This window comes from Acipenser ruthenus, chromosome 50 (assembly GCF_902713425.1).
Source record: "Acipenser ruthenus chromosome 50, fAciRut3.2 maternal haplotype, whole genome shotgun sequence".
Taxonomy (NCBI): Eukaryota; Metazoa; Chordata; class Actinopteri; order Acipenseriformes; family Acipenseridae; genus Acipenser; species Acipenser ruthenus.
In genome coordinates this window covers 3,109,038-3,125,596 of record NC_081238.1, presented here as the reverse complement: position 1 = coordinate 3,125,596, position 16,559 = coordinate 3,109,038, and the positions used below count along the sequence as shown (strand labels likewise).

Sequence of the window (16,559 nt, the reverse complement as noted above, 5' to 3'; positions counted from 1 at the left end):
CCAGTTCAGTGCTCTCCTCTTTAATGTGGACATGTTCCAGTTCAGTGGCCTCCTCTTTAATGTGGACATGTTCCAGTTCAGTGCTCTCCTCTTTAATGCAGACATGTTCCCGTTCAGTGCTCTCCTGTTTTATGCAGACATGTTCCAGTTCAACGGCTTCCTCTTTAATGTGGACATGTTCCAGTTCAGTGGCCTCCTCTTTAATGCAGACATGTTCTAGTTCAGTGGCCTCCTCTTTAATGTGGACATGTTCCAGTTCAGTGGCCTCCTCTTTAATGCAGACATGTTCCAGTTCAGTGCTCTCCTCTTTAATGTGGACATGTTCCAGTTCAGTGCTCTCCTCTTTAATGTGGACATCTTCCAGTTCAGTGCTCTCCTCTTTCATGCAGACATGTTCCAGTTCAGTGGCCTCCTCTTTAATGTGGACAGGCTCCAGTTCACTGCTCTCCTCATTCAGGTGGACAGGTCCCAGGTCAGGAAAAGACTCCATCTTCAAACCTTCCTTGAAATTAGAGTCAATATCTCTTCAGTGCCTGTGTAGTAAAAAAAGTATAGTGAACCCACATATTTCCATCAATGTGTACCACTGAAAGTTTCACAATGAAGACTTCCACCTTAAAACATGTAAACACCTACGTTTAGGTTACTAGTAATAAACATTAGAAAATCCATAAACTATAAAGTAACATCAAACATTTTATCAGCAATGTGTTTTTGTATTACATAGCAAACGCTTATTGACTGAATGGCATTATTAAAAAACCTACCTTTGATCACAGACTGGCTGTAGATGTATTTCTTTATATACTTGCGTGCCAGGACTGGTGTACAAGTGCTTGTTAGGAACTACAGAGTTCCCAATGCACCTGCCTCACGAATAAGGCTGGCTTATGGCCTTGCTTATTGCTCATGATGCAGTGTTAACATTTTAAAATACATGTTGCTCCCAATGTGGAGCAGGAGACGGTATAAGGAAATGCTTGAAATGGCAATGCAGAACTAACCTGACAGGATCAAGCCCATTGTTTGTAAACCTAAAAGCAGTTATTGCCAAAATAATATTTTAGTTTATTTTAATTTTAACCCTTTGCGGTCTTATGTCGAACCAGGTCAAACATTATCAAAAAGATGTAAAGCACAGGTCTCTAGTCGTTTTTTCTCCAGGAAAAAGCCGATAAAACCTTTCAATGGCCGAGTGAGAGCGATAGGAGCCCAATAAAGCCGAAAAAAATAAGGCGTATCTCATAGCCCCCTGCAGTACAGAGATCACACGGACATAAACAAAGGAGATAGCTGCTTCTGCATCCAGCGCTCAAAGAATATCACTGACATTTGCAGAGCTTTTTGAGATGTTATAGCAATTAAATAATGACTTGGATCACATTATTTGAGTTTGGTGATAAAACGAGTGATCAGGAGAGGATTTATCAGTATGCACATCTATAAAGAGGTATGTGAAAAATACAGCAAACAAGGGGTGGGGCTTGGCTGGAGATACAGTACTGAGTGTCCTTTTGCGATTCAATACCTTTCAAACCTGTTTTACTCTGAAAAAAAATATTTTAAACAGTGCGTGTAAAATAAACCGCGCGTGTGAAAATAAATTTGACCCGATGCACTTGACAAGCACTGAATAAATGGACTGCAAAGGGTTAAAATTGGCTTGTGTGAGTTACCCGTAGATCTGCAGAATGTTCTGAATGCCCTCTGTTCACCCACAGAAGTACATGTGCAAATAACTTTGTGTACTAAAGCAGGGTCAGCTATTGCAAGGAAAAGGGAGTTTATTTGACCATTTGAAGAACGGTGAAGGCAGAAAGCATATAAATACTTAGGACTGTAATTTGGAAGTATACACCTCCCCAGACACCAGTACCCAGACCCATGTGCTACTGAAGTAACTGCTAAAAATATCTAAGCAATTAAAAATGAAATTGAATGCAACTGACCTGACTACAATACAAAACCTGCCATCCACTGTAAAAGAATCGAGGCTCTCAGGGGCGCGGGTACCTGCGTCCTTTACGCATGCATTGTTTGTCGGGACTCTCAGGTTTGCAGATGTCTGCGTCCGTGGGACACGTGTCTGTCCATCTGACACTGGCAGCCCCACCACAGATTTATTTATTTATTTAAAACCATGCAGGTAATACAGTTGTCTGAAGTGCAAGCTTCAGAATGTTGGCTGGCTCAAACTCAGCATTGTACACTAGTTCTTGCTGTGGAGAACTGGAGAATATGGACATGGGTATGTCTTGGATCGGACTGAACACTACACTGAGTTGTGCCCCTTTCACATGATCTCCTGTGTAAGGCTGCTTGCTGAAATCCCTTTCAGGCTTTCTTGCTAACTGCTTTCCAAACAAAGTACTGTTTGAAAGACTTTAGCGGCTGCTGACAGAAAGAAATGGCAGAAAAGTTCAATGCCCCTTAAAGAACTGAACCAGCACAAGACCAGAGAGAACCAGAGAACTTTTTTTCTGCCAATTTGTTGCTGTCTATTTGGCTGTACTGTGGTTACAGAGCTGCCAAGTTTAAGGGTGTACTGGTTGCTTTTTAATTCTAGTTCTGATGTTGGGTACCATTTATTTATTTATTTATTTTTTAATTACCGGAGCTAGATGTATACAGAAATAGAAAGAAATGTGGCAATTTAAATATCCCCACTACTAGCCAATTTTTATATATATATATATTTATATTAAAAAAAGAGCTCCCCTCGATTTAAGTTCGAATCAGCTTTAAGACATGTAACAAAAGCAGAAGTTCACTTCCCACTTCTCTACAGTGTTGTGTCTCCTGGCACCGAGAGCAGAGCATGCATAGTTTGCAATATTGAATAAGCAAGTTGTAATTCTGCTTTTGTGGGTTATATTGCTATGTTGTTTTGTTCTTCGTTCTTTTAGACAGAATTGTATTTTCTGTTTGTGGTTTTTAGTGTTTGTTTATTATTTTTAAAATTGTCAAAAAATGATTTGTGTACACTTTATTGTGACCTCCAACATTTTCTCTGGGACCTTTAGTTTTTTTAGTTGAGAGTCCTGGACCCTCAATGGGAAAAAGTTTGACAGCCCTGAGAATGGTTTGGAAATATCTAAAATATATGACAACGTGCTTGCAAAATATCTAAAATATAAAACATACGGTTTTCATTGCAGACATCGGCTGCAGAGATTAACCATTCAGCAGAATAAGGCAACAAAAGTACAAACTAAGTTACTGTTTTAATATCCCTTTAGTGTACAGGTCGCTCGTGGCAGCCATATTAGGCCAAAGTTAAATTTCATGGTCAGCAACACATTTAGCATGAAGGGATTATATAACCTGCAAATATGAAGTCGCCATTTCAAATGGGTTCTGAGATAAAGATTTTACATTGTAACAAAAAACTGTCAAGAAAGGGTTCATTATTTTGTATGACACCCACGATCAAACTCCGCTTAGAGAATCACAGAATACCCTAATGACCCAAATATGATGCCGGTATCTCAAAGAGTTAGGTCTTTATCATTAGGAAACCAAAAAGTCACATGACCCCAATATGGTAGCCATCTTAGTCACAGTTCAGAGTTTTCACAACCCTCAATTTGAAGCTGCCACCTTAAATGGGTTATGAGAGATTAGCAGTAGTTGGTGTAGCATCACCGGGTTTACAAACTCATAATACAAGCTTCCATTATAGGGATGCTTAATGAACAGAAGTATAATCAATGCACTGGATTTGGAGTTTCACCAGTAAAAAGGTCTAATTGTTGCATCAACACTCCTTTTGTGTTTCAACACAATGCACAAGTCAATTCTGGTTTTACAAACTCCAACTACAGGAAAACTGACAATTTGGAATTAAAAACTTGGGAGGTGATCTTTTCTGTATGTCTTGCAATTAACCATGCACTTGACCAGATGCACAAATCAACAATAGACAACGATTGAAAGACTTTCCTTTGGTTCTTACTTTGGTTAAACTTTTCCATTTGTAACCTTTACTTTTAGTTCTACACATTGTTAAATTTGCTGAAAAATTGCCTGTCCACCGTAATGCACGTGTTTTATACTAAATTACTTTTCAAAGTTTTACGACTTGAAACACCAATGAAACTAAAAACGATTCCCTGCAAAGTGTGTTGATCTTTGTAGATGCTGACCACAAAACCCAGAAAGAAATGTTGGTACATACAGAGTTGTATCAGACATTTAACTCTAAAAAACATTCTTAGCTGTATGCTCTTAATTGTTTAAAAAAGGTGAATCTTCTACTAAGTTTTAAAGCCTTATCATTCACATTATTCAGAGAAACTTAAAAAGGGGCTGCCATTTTTGAGAAAACTCCTTTTACAGGCAGGTTTTTTTTTTTTTAATGAAGTAACAAACACACTGGGGATTGTGTTTGCTTACCTCCATGCTGCTGAAGTGTCCCACATGTATGTATAAACAACATTAACCGTTATTTTTGTTTGTTTTGTTAAAACGTTTTCACATTTTGGCTTAAATAAAAACATGAATTTCATGAATACACCACAACAAATAAAAGAAGAAGAAAAAAAAACGTTGACCTACCAGTATATCTTTATTTAACGTCCTTCAAAGCATGTATGCTGTATTTAAATAAGAGGCTAAACACAGTGATACTTTTTTGTAATGTTTAATGGCCCAAGTGGATATTTCGCTGGAAAAACGGATGTTTTATTTCTTACGCGTAGTAGTACCTACAGAAAGCCGGTTGTGTATCAAGCATCCACGACTCTCGTTTCAGATTTACTGTGGGAATTATTATAAATAAAATGTTTAAAACAAGCAATGCAACGCCTAGTGTAGCTGTACAACTCCTAGTTGTGTTGTATTTACTAGTATTGTTATTTCTGTAAATCACTGCCTCAGACTCGGCCAGTCTTGTCCGCTGTTGTCTCCGGTTTCCTGTATCAGTTGAAGTGCTGACTAACCCACCCTTCCTTAACAACCAGGAACCTGTTCCGGTCTAGGAAAATCGATTTCTTAAAGAGACAGAAAAAATAATGTTCTTAAATGTAAATCTCATACGTATTTTCCTGTAATTACCAGCAACATAACAAATAAAACATTTAGTAAAAGGGCTATCAGTATTTTGGTTTGCTTCTAGAAAGCTACATATTGCATATGATGACCATCCCTGCCTATATAATCTCAGCAGCTGGGGAACGGTTTGTGGAAAACACCCAGTTTATAATTACATCATTAGTTAAAAGGACTGGCTGGCTACACAGATAAGAACAGGTCAGGGTGATAGCAAACTACCAAACTACCAGCTCTACTACAATATGAAAATAAGCATTGTTCCAGCAATAATTATATTTTAATAGTCAGATATGCATGCTTTATTATAATGCATGTTTACAGTAGGGTAGAGATATATATATATATATATATATATATATATATATATATATATATATATATATATATATATATATAACTGTAGAAATATATATTACTTAATATCCTGTGAAAATAAGCTTGTTGAAGAACAGGGGTGATAAATAATACTAGTCCCATTTTATTTTTGTATTATTATTATTATTATTATTATGGGGGGGTAAAAGGTGATGCTTTTGTAAACAATCTCTATTTTATGCTTTCAATAAAATTACCAAGTTCACATTTACTCAGGTCTAATATACACGGATGATGTTTCTGACAAAACCAAACCAGGTAACTACAGACTAATAAGCCTGACTTCTATTACATGGAAACTTATGGAAACTATAATAAGATCCAAAATGGAAAATGACCTATATGGTAACAGTATCCTGGGAGACAGTCAGCATGGAAGTAGTTAGGAAGTTAGAAAGGCCAAGAGAGAGATAGAAATGAACATTGCTAAGGGAGCTAAAAACAATTCCAAAATATTTTTCCAATATTATAACAGCAAGAGAACATTCAAAGAGGAGGAAATATCTAAGAGATACAAATGACAAAATCATAGATGAAGAGAAAAAAGCAAATATATTAAATGATTACTTTTCACAAGTTTTTACAAAGGAGGATATGGACAACATGTCGACCTGTTTCTATCCAGTTTTAAATAACTTTAGCATAACAGAGGCAGAAGTGTTAAAGGGAGTAGGAGCTCTTAAAATAAACAAATCCCCTGGGCCAGATGAGATCCTCCCAATAGTACTCAAAGAAATGAAAGAAGTTATTTACGAACCTCTAACCAAGATCATGCAACAGTCTCTTGATACAGGGGTTGTACCGACAGCCTGGAAAATTGCAAACGTAATACCGATCCACAAAAAGGGAGACAAAACCGAACCACGTAACTACAGACCAAATAAGCCTGACTTCTATTATATGTAAACTTATGGAAACTATAATAAGATCCAAAATGGAAAATGACCTATATGGTAAAAGTATCCTGGGAGACAGTTAGCATGATTTTAGGAAAGGGAGATCGTGTCTAACTAACCTGCTTGATTTTTTTGAGGATGCAACATTGACAATGGATAATTGCAAAGCATATGACACGGTTTATTTAGATTTCCAGAAAGCTTTTGACAAAGTCCTGCATAAAAGATTAATTCTCAAACTGAATGCAGTAGGGACTCAAGGAAATAAGAACATAAGAACATAAGAAAGTTTACAAACGAGAGGAGGCCATTCAGCCCATCTTGCTCGTTTGGTTGTTAGTAGCTTATTGATCCCAGAATCTCATCAAGCAGCTTCTTGAAGGATCCCAGGGTGTCAGCTTCAACAACATTACTGGGGAGTTGGTTCCAGACCCTCACAATTCTCTGTGTAAAAAAGTGCCTCCTATTTTCTGTTCTGAATGCCCCTTTATCTAATCTCCATTTATGACCCCTGGTCCTTTTTTCTTTTTTCAAGTCAAAGAAGTCCCCCGGGTTGACATTGTCTATACCTTTTAGGATTTTGAATGTTTGAATCAGATCGCCGCGTAGTCTTCTTTGTTCAAGACTGAATAGATTCAATTCTTTTAGCCTGTCTGCATACGACATGCCTTTTAAACCTGGGATAATTCTGGTTGCTCTTCTTTGCACTCTTTCTAGAGCAGCAATATCCTTTTTGTAACGAGGTGACCAGAACTGAACACAATATTCTAGGTGAGGTCTTACTAATGCATTGTAGAGTTTTAACATTACTTCCCTTGATTTAAATTCAACACTTCTCACAATATATCCAAGCATCTTGTTAGCCTTTTTTATAGCTTCCCCACATTGTCTAGATGAAGACATTTCTGAGTCAACATAAACTCCTAGGTCTTTTTCATAGTTCCCTTCTTCAATTTCACTATCTCCCATATGATATTTATAATGCACATTTTTATTGCCCGCATGCAATACTTTACACTTTTCTCTATTAAATTTCATTTGCCATGTGTCTGCCCAATTTTGAATGCTGTCTAGATCATTTTGAATGACCTTTGCTGCTTCAACAGTGTCTGCCACTCCTCCTATTTTTGTGTCGTCTGCAAATTTAACGAGTTTGCTTACTATATCAGAGTCTAAATCATTAATGTAGATTAGGAATAGCAGAGGACCTAATACTGATCCCTGTGGTACACCACTGGTTACCTCACTCCATTTCGAGGTTTCTCCTCTAATCAGTACTTTCTGTTTTCTACCTGTTAACCACTCCCTAATCCATGTGCATGCATTTCCTTGAATCCCTACTGCGTTCAGTTTGAGAATTAATCTTTTATGCGGGACTTTGTCAAATGCTTTCTGGAAATCTAAATAAACCATGTCGTATGCTTTGCAGTTATCCATTTTCAATGTTGCATCCTCAAAAAAGTCAAGTAGGTTAGTTAGACATGATCTCCCTTTCCTAAAACCATGCTGGCTGTCTCCCAGGATATTGTTACCATATAAGTAATTTTCCATTTTGGATCTTATTATAGTTTCCATAAGTTTACATATAATAGAAGTCAGGCTTATTGGTCTGTAGTTACCTGGTTCGGTTTTGTCTCCCTTTTTGTGGATTGGTATTACATTTGCTATTTTCCAGTCTGTTGGTACAACCCCTGTGTCAAGAGACTGTTGCATGATCTTGGTTAGCGGTTTGTAAATAACTTCTTTCATTTCTTTGAGTACTATTGGGAGGATCTCATCCGGCCCAGGGGATTTGTTTATTTTAAGAGCTCCTAGTCCCTTTAACACTTCTGCCTCTGTTATGCTAAAGTTATTTAAAACTGGATAGGAACAGGTCGACATGTGGGGCATGTTGTCCGTGTCCTCCTTTGTAAAAACCTGTGAAAAGTAATCATTTAATATATTTGCTATTTTTTTTTCTTCATCTATGATTTTGCCATTTGTGTCTCTTAGACATTTAACCTCCTCTTTGAATGTTCTCTTGCTGTTATAATATTGGAAAAACATTTTGGAATTGGTTTTAGCCCCCTTAGCAATATTGATTTCTATCTCTCTCTTGGCCTTTCTAACTTCCTTTTTGACTTGTGTTTGCAGTTCCAAGTACTCTTTCTGTGTGCTTTGTTTTTGGTCCCTTTTAAACGCTCTGTAAAGTGCCTTTTTTCGCTGAATATTTTTTTTAATTGATCTATTAAACCATTTTGGCCATTTTGTTTTAGATTTAGATTTGTCTACTTTTGGGATGTAATTGTTTTGTGCCTCTAGTACTACATTTTTAAAAAACAGCCACCCTTTTTCTGTGGATGTTTTCTCTATTTTACTCCAATCTACTTCTGTTAGTCTCTGTTTCATACCTTCGTAGTTTGCTTTTCTAAAATTGTAAACTTTAGCTTTAGTCATTACTTTTGGGGTTTTAAATATTTCAAATGAGACCATGTTGTGGTCTGAGTTTGCCAATGGCTCTCTGACCTCTGTTTTAGTTATTCTGTCTTCATTATTTGAAAAGACTAAGTCAAGGCATGCCTCCCCTCTAGTCGGTGCCTTGACAAATTCCGTTAGGAAGCAGTCATTTGTCATTTCCACCATTTCAATTTCGTCCGTCGTGCCCCCCATTGGGTTTTCCCATTTTATACAGGGGAAGTTGAAATCCCCCATTAGTATGGCTTCTCCTTTTCTACACGCATTTCGAATGTCATTGTATAACAGATTATTTTGCTCAGCGTCTGAATTTGGCGGTCTATAGCATGCTCCTATTATTATGCCCTTTGAATTTGTGTCCATTATTCTGACCCATATTGATTCTGCATTGTTTTCTTTGTCCTGATTTAACACCTGGGCTTCAAGGCTATTTCTTATGTATAGCGCTACCCCTCCGCCTCTTCTGTCCTGCCTGTCTTTCCTATACAGTGTGTACCCACTAATATTATATTCGTCTCCATCACTCTCAGACAACCAAGTTTCTGTAACACCTATCACATCGTAGTTGCTTGTTAGTGCTGTAGCTTCAAGTTCTAACATTTTGTTTCTGAGACTTCTAGCATTAAGATAAATACATTTAATAGTGGTCTTACCTGAGTTGTTGCTCTTGTTTTGATGTAGTCTCCCTTCTGTTTTTTTGTTTTCTCCCCCCTTCCTTTCTAGTTTAAATGCTTCTGTACCGCCTGAAGGATCCTTTCTCCGAGTAGATTGGTTCCCTTTCTGTTTAAGTGCAGTCCGTCCCACCTGTATAGATAGTCCTTGTTGTAGAATGTGCTCCAATGTTCAAGAAAGGTGAAGCCTTCCTGTGTGCACCACGATTTCAGCCATGCATTTTGATTTTGTATTTCCAGCTGTCCATATGGTCCTTTGCAAGGCGCCGGCAGTATCCCAGAAAATACCACAGTTTTGGTCTTGTCTTTTAATTTCCTTCCTAGCTCTCTGAATTTGTTTTGCAGGGATCTTGGCCTGTCTCTTCCAATGTTGTTTGTACCAATGTGGACGACTACTACCGGGTCATCTCCTGTTCGTTCTAGGAGCCTGTCCACATTCTCAGTGATGTGCTTGACTGAGGCTCCTGGAAGGCAGCACACTGTTGTAGTAAGGGGGTCCAAACTGCGAACTGAACTTGCTGTGTTTCTCAGTATGGAGTCCCCAACAATCATGACCTCCCTTCTTTTTGCTGCCTGGTCAGCACTGTTTATAGGGTCCTGGGTGTTGTTTCTTTCATTCTCGTGATGTTGGTTTTGGTCATCTAAATGTTGAAGTGGCTCAAATTTGTTGGATGTCTGGATTTCTGGTGGTTGTGTTTGACGAAGTTTCTTTTTTTCCCTGCTTCTGCCTATCTGAACCCAGCTGTTTCGACTCTCTTCCATCTCCCTGTTGGCTTTCAGTCTGCTAGGGGTGCAGACTTCCATGAATTGTGGGTGTGTCAGCTCCTCAAGCTCCTGTTGCTGTCTCATTTCCTCCAGCTCCTTTTCTAGCAGGCTTAATCGCTGAAGCAAGTCCTGGATGGTGCGGCACTTTACACACACTTGGTTGAGCTCTGTTGGGTTTTCTCGGATTTCCCACATCATGCAGTTGTCACAGATTACTGGCTTGAATACCATTTTTTTTTTTTTTTTTTTAGTTTAGCTTCTGCAGCTGTCAACCTGCTTTCAACTGCTTCTAACTGCGTTGTACTTGTCCACTCGTACTTCTCCCACGATGTCGCTTCCACATGCTGTCGCTTGGAAGTCTGCCTGCCTTTTGTTTGTTTGTGTTTGTGCTGCGTGCTGCGCTCCTCCCCCGTGTCCCAGAACGCCGCGGGATTTGAATCAGCTGCTCCGAGTTTCAGCTGATCAGAAAAATACACGCAGCTGCAAGGCTTTAAGCTGCAATGTTTTCTGATTAAAGCACCTCCAAATTTAAAGATATAATTCCTCCTTTCTGCTTCTAACTGCGTTGTACTTGTCCACTCGTACTTCTCCCACGATGTCGCTTCCACACGCATGCACATGGATTAGGGAGTGGTTAACATGTAGAAAACAGAAAGTACTGATTAGAGGAGAAACCTCAAAATGGAGTGAGGTAACCAGTGGTGTACCACAGGGATCAGTATTAGGTCCTCTGCTATTCCTAATCTACATTAATGATTTAGATTCTGGTACAGTAAGCAAACTTGTTACATTTGCAGATGACACAAAATAGGAGGAGTGGCAAACACTGTTGCAGCAGCAAAGGTCATTCAAAATGACCTAGACAGCAACATGGCAGATTACATTTAATAGAGAAAAGTGTAAGGTACTGCATGCAGGCAATAAAAATGTGCATTATAAATATCATATGGGAGATACTGAAATTGAAAAAGGAATATGTGAAAATGACCTAGGAGTTTATGTTGGCTCAGAAATGTCTTCATCTAGACAATGTGGGGAAGCTATAAAAAAGGCCAGTAAGATGCTCAGATATATAGTGAAAAGTGTTGAATTTAAATCAAGGGAAGTAATGTTAAAACAACGCATTAGCAACACCTCATCTAGAATACTGTGTTCAGTTCTGGTCACCTCGCTACAAAAAGGGTATTGCTGCTCTGATTCAAGTATTCTAAATTCTAAAATGTGGTGACATTGTCGACCCAAGGGACTTTTTCGACCTGAAAAAAGAAACAAGGACCAGGGGTCACAAATGGGGTTTAGCTAAAGGGGCAGTCAGAACAGAAAATAGGAGGTACTTTTTTACACAGAGAATTGTGAGGGTCTGGAACCAACTCCCCATGTTGTTGAAGCTGACACCCTGGGATCCCTCAAGAAGCTGCTTGATGAGATTCTGGGATCAATAAGCTACTAACAACCAAACGAGCAAGATGGGCTGAATGGCCTCCTCTCGTTTGTAACCTTTTTTATGTTCTTATGTTCTAACAAAACCACGGGGTTCAGTCCCGAATTAATAATAACAAACACACACTTTAAGACACCTATACATTCACCAGTCCAACAGTGAGTGTTCCAGGTGCAAGTGGTGTTGTGAAAGTGAAACTAGTTCTTTACAGTGGTATAGTGCAGTCCGGGTTTAATGCTGGCTTGACAGCGACAGCTCCCGGCTCTTTAGCCGTCTACAGTGACAAACAAGACACAGTTAAATAGACAGACATTACTACACTAAACACTCACTGCTTCTCTTTATTCCTCACGGTCAGTCCGTAACCATAACGGAGGAACAGATCACTGGGGCCACTTCCCCTAAATACCCTCTGTCACACCCTCTTTCGGTGGTGCGGCCAATCACATCTCCTCCAATCCATGACTGACATATAACCTACCACATTATGGCGCTGACTTCTGGTATCGTGGCCCCACCCCCTTCCTGGATGGCCGGCTTCCGATTGACCTTGGAATGAACTGCCGAACCATCTATTACGGGGCACTCTGCTCCGGTTATACAATGCCCTCACAGGTCGGGAGGGAGATTGTTGATTAGGATTCATTCGCTCTCTGTCACAACATTTTATTTATAAAAATGTAACATTTTATTTTGTCAAGAAAAATATGGAATGTTTTAGCGTCACTGATTAAGCAGTATTAACTGAGCAAGGAGCTGACACCAACCCCCAAAAGAGTCCACAGTATGCATCTGTGACAGAAATACAGACGTGCTCAAATTTGTTGGTACCCCTCCACAAAAAACGAAGAATGCACAATTTTATCTGAAATAACTTGAAACTGACAAAAGTAATTGGCATCCAGGCTGTGTGGTCCAGTGGTTAAAGAAACAGGCTTGTAACCAGGAGGTCTCCGGTTCAAATCCCACCTCAGCCACTGACTCATTGTGTGACCCTGAGCAAGTCACTTAACCTCCTTGTGCTCCGTCTTTCGGGTGAGAGACGTAGTTGTAAGCGACTCTGCAGCTGATGCACAGTTCACACACCCTAGTCTCTGTGAGTCGCCTTGGATAAAGGAGTCTGCTAAATAAACAGCACTGGAGACACAGGGCTCAGACTCCACTCCACGTGCCACAGGGATCGACGGCTGCGTGGTGGTGTGCTGACGTACCTGCTGGGGGATTTCAACTTCCCCCATATAAAATGGGAAAACCCGATGGGGGGCACGATGGACGAAATTGAAATGGTGGAAATGACAAATGACTGCTTCCTAACGCAATTTGTCAAGGCACCGACTAGAGGGGAGGCATGCCTTGATTTAGTCTTTTCAAATAATGAAGACAGAATAACTAAAACAGAGGTCAGAGAGCCATTGGCAAACTCAGACCACAACATGGTCTCATTTGAAATATTTTTTAAAACCCCAAAAGTAATGACTAAAGCTAAGGTTTACAATTTTAGAAAAGCAAACTATGAAGGTATGAAACAGAGACTAATAGAAGTAGATTGGAGTAAAATAGAGAAAACATCCACAGAAAAAGGGTGGCTGTCTTTTAAAAATGTAGTACTAGAGGCACAAAACAATTACATCCCAAAAGTAGACAAATCTAAATCTAAAACAAAATGGCCAAAATGGTTTAATAGATCAATTAAAAAAAATATTCAGCGAAAAAAGGCACTTTACAGAGCGTTTAAAAGAGACCAAAAACAAAGCACACAGAAAGAGTACTTGGAACTGCAAACACAAGTCAAAAAGGAAGTTAGAAAGGCCAAGAGAGAGATAGAAATCAATATTGCTAAGGGGGCTAAAACCAATTCCAAAATGTTTTTCCAATATTATAACAGCAAGAGAACATTCAAAGAGGAGGTTAAATGTCTAAGAGACACAAATGGCAAAATCATAGATGAAGAAAAAAAATAGCAAATATATTAAATGATTACTTTTCACAGGTTTTTACAAAGGAGGACACGGACAACATGCCCCACATGTCGACCTGTTCCTATCCAGTTTTAAATAACTTTAGCATAACAGAGGCAGAAGTGTTAAAGGGACTAGGAGCTCTTAAAATAAACAAATCCCCTGGGCCGGATGAGATCCTCCCAATAGTACTCAAAGAAATGAAAGAAGTTATTTACAAGCCGCTAACCAAGATCATGCAACAGTCTCTTGACACAGGGGTTGTACCGACAGACTGGAAAATAGCAAACGTAATACCGATCCACAAAAAGGGAGACAAAACTGAACCAGGTAACTACAGACCAATAAGCCTGACTTCTATTATATGTAAACTTATGGAAACTATAATAAGATCCAAAATGGAAAATTACCTATATGGTAACAATATCCTGGGAGACAGCCAGCATGGTTTTAGGAAAGGGAGATCATGTCTAACTAACCTACTTGACTTTTTTGAGGATGCAACATTGAAAATGGACAACTGCAAAGCATACGACATGGTCTATTTAGATTTCCAGAAAGCTTTTGACAAAGTCCCGCATAAAAGATTAATTCTCAAACTGAACGCAGTAGGGATTCAAGGAAATGCATGCACATGGATTAGGGAGTGGTTAACATGTAGAAAACAGAAAGTACTGATTAGAGGAGAAACCTCGAAATGGAGTGAGGTAACCAGTGGTGTACCACAGGGATCAGTATTAGGTCCTCTGCTATTCCTAATCTACATTAATGATTTAGACTCTGATATAGTAAGCAAACTCGTTAAATTTGCAGACGACACAAAAATAGGAGGAGTGGCAGACACTGTTGAAGCAGCAAAGGTCATTCAAAATGATCTAGACAGCATTCAAAATTGGGCAGACACATGGCAAATGAAATTTAATAGAGAAAAGTGTAAAGTATTGCATGCAGGCAATAAAAATGTTCATTATAAATATCATATGGGAGATAGTGAAATTGAAGAAGGGAACTATGAAAAAGACCTAGGAGTTTATGTTGACTCAGAAATGTCTTCATCTAGACAATGTGGGGAAGCTATAAAAAAAGCTAACAAGATGCTTGGATATATTGTGAGAAGTGTTGAATTTAAATCAAGGGAAGTAATGTTAAAACTCTACAATGCATTAGTAAGACCTCACCTAGAATATTGTGTTCAGTTCTGGTCACCTCGTTACAAAAAGGATATTGCTGCTCTAGAAAGAGTGCAAAGAAGAGCAACCAGAATTATCCCGGGTTTAAAAGGCATGTCGTATGCAGACAGGCTAAAAGAATTGAATCTATTCAGTCTTGAACAAAGAAGACTACGCGGCGATCTGATTCAAACATTCAAAATCCTAAAAGGTATAGACAATGTCAACCCGGGGGACTTCTTTGACTTGAAAAAAGAAAAAAGGACCAGGGGTCATAAATGGAGATTAGATAAAGGGGCATTCAGAAGAGAAAATAGGAGGCACTTTTTTACACAGAGAATTGTGAGGGTCTGGAACCAACTCCCCAGTAATATTGTTGAAGCTGACACCCTGGGATCCTTCAAGAAGCTGCTTGATGAGATTCTGGGATCAATAAGCTACTAACAACCAAACGAGCAAGATGGGCTGAATGGCCTCCTCTCGTTTGTAAACTTTCTTATGTTCTTATGTTCTTATTGTTTATTCCATATTTAATAGAAATCAGACTTTGCTTTTGATTTTTTATTCAACATAATATTGTAAATAATAAAACAAATGAAAATGGCATGGACAAAAATGATGGGACCGCTAACCTAATATTTTGTTGCACAACCTTTAGAGGCAATCACTGCAATCAATTGTTTTCTGTAGCTCTCAATGAGACTTCTGTTAACAGGTAGTTTGGCCCACTCTTCCTGAGCAAACTGCTCCAGCTGTCTCAGGTTTGATGGGTGCCTTCTCCAGACTGCAAGTTTCAGCTCTTTCCATAGATGTTCAATAGGATTCAGATCAGGACTCATAGAAGGCCACTTCAGAATAGTCCAATGTTTTGTTCTTATCCATTCTTGGGTGCTTTTAGCTGTGTGTTTTGGGTCATTATCCTGTTGGAGGACCCATGACCTGCGACTGAGACAGAGCTTTCTGACACTGGGCAGTACGTTTCGTTCCAGAATGCCTTGATAGTCTTGAGATTCCATTGTATCCTGCACAGATTCAAGGCACCCTGTGTCAGGCGCAGCAAAGCAGCCCCAAAACATAACCGAGCCTCCTCCATGTTTCACTGTAGGTATGGTGTTCTTTTCTTTGAAAGCTTCATTTTTTCGTCTGTGAACATAGAGCTGATGTGACTTGCCAAAAAGCTCCAGTTTTGACTCATCTGTCCAAAGGACATTCTCCCAGAAGGATTGTGGCTTGTCAATATGCATTTTAGCAAATTCCAGTCTGGCTTTTTTATGTTTTTCTTTCAAAAGTGGCGTCCTCCTGGGTCTTCTTCCATGGAGCCCACTTTCGCTCAAAAAGCGACGGATGGTGCGATCAGAAACTGACGTACCTTCACCTTGGAGTTCAACTTGTATCTCTTTGGCAGTTATCCTTGGTTCTTTTTCTACCATTCCCACTATCTTTCTGTTCAATCTGGGGTCGATTTTCCTCTTGCGGCCGCGCCCAGGGAGGTTGGCTACAGTTCCATAGACTTTAAACTTCTTAATAATATTTGCAACTGTTGTCACAGGAACATCAGGCTGCTTGGAGATGGTCTTGTAGCCTTTACCTTTACCATGCTTGTCTATTATTTTCTTTCTGATCTCCTCAGACAACTCTCTCCTTTGCTTTCTCTGGTCCATGTTCAGTGTGGTGCACACAATGATACCAAACAGCACAGTGACTACTTTTCTCCATTTAAATAGGCTGAATGACTGATTACAGGATTGGAGACATGTGTGATACTAATTAAAGAAACT

General features: G+C 39.2%; 1 protein-coding gene across 1 annotated transcript in view; it reads right to left on the bottom strand.

The window, feature by feature from the left end:
• Positions 1 to 391: 391 nt before the first annotated feature.
• The window catches only part of LOC117967637 (uncharacterized), a 66,402-nt gene continuing 50,234 nt past the window's right edge, over positions 392 to 16,559 (bottom strand). Inside the window, exon 35 of the mRNA XM_059015472.1 lies at positions 392 to 533. Within this exon, the coding sequence (XP_058871455.1) occupies positions 516 to 533 (18 nt within the window). The 3' untranslated portion in view covers positions 392 to 515. The remainder of the gene's footprint in view (positions 534 to 16,559) is intronic.